A 6,345-nucleotide genomic window follows, 5' to 3' on the forward strand; every position below is an offset into this window, starting at 1 on the left:
CCAGCTCCCACCCCCACCCCGGGGCTCAGCTTGTGCCCAATCTGGGCAGTTTGGGCGGGTTTTGTTCACACAGAATCGTGAAGCAACAAAAATGAAGCCTGTTTGCAACGTGGGGGGACCCTCAGAGCAGCAGAAACACAGGCTGTTGGGAGGACTTTCATCATTTTAGGGACATGTTGTTCATGCCCCTTTTTGGAAAAGCTGGACATCCAGGCAGGAAATCGCCCTTTTTCCCTGAAACAGCAGAAAATCAGAGGTTTGATGCAGATCAGCAGCTGCTCCTTAAATACAAACAATACCTCCTGCTCCTGAGCTGTCTCCACCAGAATGTATCTAATGGGCTCAGGTTGCACCAGGGGAGGTTTAGATTGGGTATTAGAAGAAACTTCTTCACTGAAAGAGTAATTAAACAGTGGCCCAGGCTGCCCAGGGGGGTGGTTGGATGTAGATGTGGTGCTGAGGGACATGGGTTAGTTCTGGGCTTGGTAGAGTTGGGTTATGGTTGGACTCTCATCATCTTAAAGGTCTTTTCCAACCAGACTGATCCTGTGCTAAATAAATTTGCATCAGATCATGACTTTCTAGGTCTGATTTCTTCTAGACCTCTCCAGACAACCAGCTTCCATGAGACATATTCCTGGTGGAAGTACCTGAGCATCATTATTCCAGCCAATACCAAGGAACACAATTCATCTTAACTAGCATCTGTATTTATGCAGGTACCTCTGAGCAGGAACCTGTGATGGCACCAGGGCTGTTCCTCATTAGAACATGCCCATCATATGCCAAGCTTCATGATTCCACATGTAAGAGCACTGCATTATCAACATGAATTTCAGTGAGTAATGAAGCCAGGGAAGCAGCAGGACCTGCTCCTGCCTGGGAGGTGTGGATGGAGCTGCCCTGGGGCTCAGCAGCTCCTGGGGGCATCAAAACCCTCTCACCAAGCAACTCAAACCTCCTCTTTGCTGTGGGATCTGTCAGCATCACACATGAGGCTGCCACGTGGCCTGGCCTGACAGCTGAACATGAGGAGAAACTTCTCTACTCTGAGGGTGACAGAGCCCTGGGACAGGCTGCCCAGGGAGGCTGTGGAGTCTCCATCCCTGGAGACATTCCAAACCTGGATGTGTTCCTGTGGGATCTGCTCTAAGGGATCCTGCTCTAGCAGGTGAGTTGGACTGGATGATCTCTAGGGGTCCCTTCCAACCCCACCACTCTGTGACCCCAACACAGCTCCTCTAACAGCCCCACACCAACTGCTCAGCCCTGCAGTCTGTCCAACATCACCACCCCCACCTGCAGCAGTGACACACTAACAACACCTGCCCAGAAGCTCAGCTTTTCACCAAGAACCTTGCTCCAAGTGGCAGGGTTTGGCTCTCAGGTGTCCCACCCTGGCCCAGTGCTGCCAAGGGTGGCCCAGCTTCCCACTCTGCAGAGCCCAGCTCCTCTGCTGCCCCTGGCACAAGGATCACTGACAGGGCAAAGGGATGAGCAGAGAGATTCTCTTAAAACAATTTATTTCACAGTAAATGAAAAATCTTAGACTTGATCCCAAAGGAAGGCAGGGGGTGCTGTTCTCCCCCCACGGGGGTCATTCCACACCTTCCAGCTTGACAGTCCAGCCCGACTTGGAGAGCAGTGGAGAGGGAAGCATCTTGGGCAGAGTTATGAGCAGTCCCTTCTCTGGGGACGTCTGCCACTCCAGAGTCCCAGCAAAACCCAACATGGTCACCTGGGGAGGAGGGAGGGGACACACTCAGTTGTAGCTCACAGGTGCTTCCCCTCTGAACATCCCCAGACACCCCTTCTGCTGTCCCTGCACAGCATCTCCCACCCCCAAACCAGCCCTGCACATTTCCACCTGTCACCCAGAGAGCACAAAAAGTAACACAGGGGATATTTTGGGGGCAGGAACTTTGACTGTAGTTTGTTGTTTGTTTTGGTTTGGTTTTCTTTCCATTACTGAGAAGGCTGGACCTGTGTTTGCCCAGAGCAAAGGGCACCCTGGCCTGTGCGTCACGTACGATGGGGTTCACAATTAGGGGGGTCATTAATCTGAGCTGAATTGGAGACCATGTGTGAGGCTTGTTATCTACCTCACCTCCCTGGGTCAGTAAGGTCCAAAGACCCTGGGGGAGAAGCATCTCAGCCTGTCCTAGGGCAGGACTAAAGCCTGGAGAACAACCTGGGATCCTGTCAGGACCTGCAGGGAGGCCACAGCACCCCTGAGCATGAAGTATGGGATGAAAAAGACCAGGTTGGATGGGGCTTGGAGCAACCTGGGCTGGTGGGAGGTGTCCCTGCCCATGCAGGGGGGTTGGAACTAGATGATCTTTAAGGTCCCTTCCAACCCCAACCATTCCATGACTCTGTGAAAACTTCCACACTCTCCCCAGTTTCCAAATGAAATCAGGTGGGACCTTCCCAGCCCAAGATGGGCTCTCAGTATGTGTTGTCTTTTTTTCCTAGTTCCTTACTTGTGTGGCTGGGGATGGAGCAGGTGAGGACAACTGCAAAACACTGTCCTGAGGCCAGATCAGAAAGATGGCATAGACAGCTGATCCCTTAGAAGTGTACCTAGGAGAGCAAGAGTTCAGCAAAGTGAAGAGCCCCATAGAAGAGAGAACTAGGCACGAGTTTGACTTTTCTGGACAGCACGAGAAGACTGGCTTGCCTGCTGTCACCTCACAGCAGTCACCTACATCCCCCTCATTCCAAAATGTGTCACTTGGGACTCACTGTTCAGCCAGTCAGCACTGGCTGATGAAACTCAAACAAAGTCCGTGGCTGCTGCCTGAGAGCAAATGTCACCTGCTGGTCTGTCCTTGCCTCAGGGCAGGGAAGACCCTGCCTAGGCCTGGCCATGGCTCTGCACTTCCAGACTGGACACACTTCAACCCCTTCCAGTGCCTGAAGGGGCTCCAGGAAAGCTGGGGAGGGACTTGGGGCAAGGGCAGGGAGGGAGAGGACAAGAGGGGATGGATGAAAACTGGAAGAGGGGAGATTGAGGTTGGACATGAGGAGGAAATTCTTGGGTGTGAGGGTGGTGAGAGCCTGGCCCAGGTTGCCCAGGGAAGCTGTGGCTGGCCCACCCCCGGCAGTGTTGAAGGGCAGGTTGGATGGGGTTTGGAGCAACCTGGGCTGGTGGGAGGTGTCCCTGCCCATGCAGGGGGGTGGGACTGGATGATCTTTAAGTTCCCTTCCAACCCAAACCATTCCATGATTAAGTTTGCTTCTGTGATTAAACTCCACTTTTTGGTAGCATTTCTGGCTCTGCACCAAGGCCCTTCCCAGTCAGTACCAACCTAACTATTGGGTAACAGTGATTAGTACCATTATATAACAGATTCAAAGCAAAATCAATATATTTACAAACTTCATATGTTTGGATCAACTACATTTGTGCAATTCAAACCAGCCAGGACCACTCCCTGCACAGGCCTGACAGCAACTACATGGAATCTTTTTTTTTTTTTTCCCCAAGAGTTTTTTTTTCCAAATTAAGCAGGATGGATGAAACCCTGTTTTTTTCTTCTCTTCTTTCAAGCAAGATATTCCTTAGATAACCCCCCCTGGGGTGCTGAGCACTCCAGTTGTAGATTACCCAAATGCCACCTGCACCTGATGGCAACACCTCAGAGTGAACCAAACTGCAGAATAAATAAGATGTGCCCAGATGGCACAGAGCAAAGGGGTTCTTACCAGACTGGGTCTGTGCTGTTCTCCATCTGCACTCTCCATGGCTTTGATTCATAAATTGCCTCCCCATTAATGTCCAGCCACCTCCCCAGGGCCAGGAGTCTTTCTTGGAAGATGGGAACAATCACCCCTTCTTTTGTAGGTCCCACATTGAGAAGGTAGTTGCCTCCAAAACTCACAGTCTGCACTAGCTCCTGGGACAGATAAACCAAGGTAGCAACTTGAATGATCTTCAATTCTGACAAGAAACAAACATCAGGAGGGCTTTGTCCTCATCTCCTGCTCCTCTCACCCCAGCCTGGTGGCAGGACAGCCTGCAAGCAGGAGGGTGAAGGAAACCTCTAACTCCCAGTAACTCCCCCAGAGCTGTCACCTGGGTTTCAGGTTTCTCACCTCAATGATACTGGCTTCATCCATGATCTCAGAGAGGTTCATGTTGCTCCGATAGCCCCAGGAGAGCCTGTCCAGGGAGGAGCACATCTCCCACTTGTGAGCCAGCAGGGTCCCAGGCTTGTATCTGTCAGCACAGTTGTAGTAGCCTCCATGATGGCAGGAGCAGTTATTACACCAACGATCATTAACAACAACAGTGTCCTGAAAGAAGAAACTCAGCTCAGCAGGGGGGATTGGTTTGCCTTCAACTTCTCAGCTTGCTTCACCCCTCCTCAGTTAGCAAAGGTGTTTGAGTTGGGATGAAAGGACCTGAAACCCCCTGTGAAGTTAATGGCAAGAGAGAGGATCCCTCTCTGGGAGAATCTTTCTCTATTCACTCAGGTAGAATTGAGGCCAAGAGGCTCCTGGCCTCTGAGCCTCCCACCCGGGTGCTGCAGGGACACTGGAGCCTTCCCAGCTCACGGGGTGAGCTCCTGGGTTTTGTGAAAGCATAAAGCACATCTGGCATCTGGCAAGTGGGTTTGTTCACCTCCCACTGCTGCCAGACCTTCCATCCCCCTAAGACACCAGGGGCCATGAGAGACAGCTGAAAGTGATACCTTGACAGGACTATCATTGTAAAGCCAGGCAAGGAAAGAGGTAGAATTCCAGTAGGACTCTGGAGCTTCCCAGTCTCCATCCGACCAAATCAAATCTGGTTTATATCTAACAGAGAGATTAATATTATTTCAGAATGGCTTCTTTTCCCCTACCACAAAGGAAGCACTTGTGCCTGGAGTTCAGCTTCACCTCCTATTTGCCTGGCATTCCCAGGAGGTTTCTGCTGTCACATCCTGCTTCAAAGCTTTTCAGTGAGGTTACTGCAGCAGCAAAGAAAGATGTGGTGTTTACAGCTCAAGAAAGGCTTCAATTCCTCCAAAAAACAGAAGTTTGCAACTCAAAGGCAATGACCAAGCACGTTCTTGACGTGGGATAACAGCCATTCTGTGCCACGTGTGTCCAAGCCTCATATTTTTGTCAGAAAGGGGAAGGAAGGCAAGGGTGTAAGTTCACAGTGAAATTGCTCCAAGCAGCTTGCTTCACTTTCAAAGCCACTCTGAGTGAAAAATTTCCCCTCACCTTATTCTACAACTTAGACTCTCCAGAAAGCAAATGTGAACCTCTTGCTAATTACCAGAAGTCCTAACTGGTAAGTAATCAGGTTTGCCTTGGCAAAAATTAACATCTGTCACCTCTCTTCTCTGCAACCATTTTGCATCTTTCTCTACAGCACTGAACCCAGCAAGTGCTCTTGATTTCTAACTGCCTGCAGCTCTTACTTTAAGACAAGATCATAAAGTTCTGGCATGGTCTTCTTTAAAACGAAGTCCTGGGTCTTGAAGCCACTTTCCTTGTCACTCAGGTAGAGGGGATGAAACCACTCCAAGAGAGAGTGATACAGGCCATAGCGTAGGTTGCTGAGGGAGAGAACACACACAGGAAAGGGTTAGGCTGGGATTAAGAACCAGTGGCACATTAGATTATTTGCATTATCATTTCACACAGGATTCCATGACTTTGCAAGCACTACTTCTTTCATATTAGAAGCATAGGATGGTGAAGGTTAGAAGAGACCTTAAAGATCATCAGGTCCCAACCCACCTGCCAGAAGCAGGGACACCTCCCACCAGAGAAGGCTGGACAAGGCCTCATCCAACCTGGAATTAAACATGTTTTCTGCTGTTTTGTCAAGAAGGGGCAGGGGAATTCCATGCACATCGAGGAACAGCACAGTCTGCAGGGCTGTACCTCTCCCTCAGGGCTTCTCCCAGCTCTCCTACGAGGTCTCGGTGGGGCCCAGTATCCAGAGAATTCCAGTTCCAGGACACGGGTGACCCCCAGTTGGTGAAGCCTTCATGATGCTTCGTGGTCAGGACCACGTACCTGAGGGGGGAAAAAAGAAGTACTTGATCAGGATGAGAAAGGAACCACCTCAGACACTCCCCAGCCTGACTGGCAAACCCAGTCCCTAAGAAAGCAGGAGGCCGTGCTGGGAGGAGCCTTCTTTCATTGCCCGTTAAAATTAGAACCAGCTACAAGAATAGTAGAGGTTTTTTCATGGACTTTAATGCTGGAAAAGAATTAAGAACTGAGACTTAGGAACCAGCAAAGCCCCACCAGCTCAGCAGGCTGGGCATGATCCCTCAGGGACCCCCAGTGCTGCTCAGGGCCTCCAGCTCCCCAGGGCCCCCAGCCCCTTAGAGCCCC

The 6,345-nt window shown here is 50.7% G+C and overlaps 1 protein-coding gene across 1 annotated transcript; it reads right to left on the reverse strand.

The window, feature by feature from the left end:
* Window positions 1-1,597: 1,597 nt before the first annotated feature.
* Window positions 1,598-6,275, reverse strand: FUCA1 (fucosidase, alpha-L- 1, tissue). Its single transcript, XM_010000631.1, has 8 exons — window positions 6,256-6,275; window positions 5,887-6,021; window positions 5,418-5,555; window positions 4,698-4,803; window positions 4,099-4,299; window positions 3,709-3,899; window positions 2,484-2,583; window positions 1,598-1,738 (listed from the first exon to the last, which is right to left on the reverse strand). The coding sequence occupies exons 1-8, from the start codon at window positions 6,273-6,275 to the stop codon at window positions 1,598-1,600; spliced, it is 1,032 nt and encodes a 343-aa protein (XP_009998933.1).
* Window positions 6,276-6,345: the final 70 nt, after the last annotated feature.

This window comes from Chaetura pelagica, unplaced genomic scaffold (assembly GCF_000747805.2).
Source record: "Chaetura pelagica isolate M959 unplaced genomic scaffold, ChaPel_1.0 scaffold676, whole genome shotgun sequence".
Lineage (NCBI taxonomy): Eukaryota > Metazoa > Chordata > Aves > Apodiformes > Apodidae > Chaetura > Chaetura pelagica.

Excerpts from the sequence above, each read along its gene's own strand:
- FUCA1 (XM_010000631.1), bottom strand. The coding sequence starts at position 6,275 with ATGCCCAGCCTGCTGAGCTG. Across the intron at positions 5,556-5,886 it reads GGAGAAGCCCTGAGGGAGAG|CAACCTACGCTATGGCCTGT; the intron begins GTACAGCCCTGC and ends TCTCTCCCTCAG. Across the intron at positions 4,804-5,417 it reads CTTTATGATCTTGTCTTAAA|ATATAAACCAGATTTGATTT; the intron begins GTAAGAGCTGCA and ends TCTCTCTGTTAG.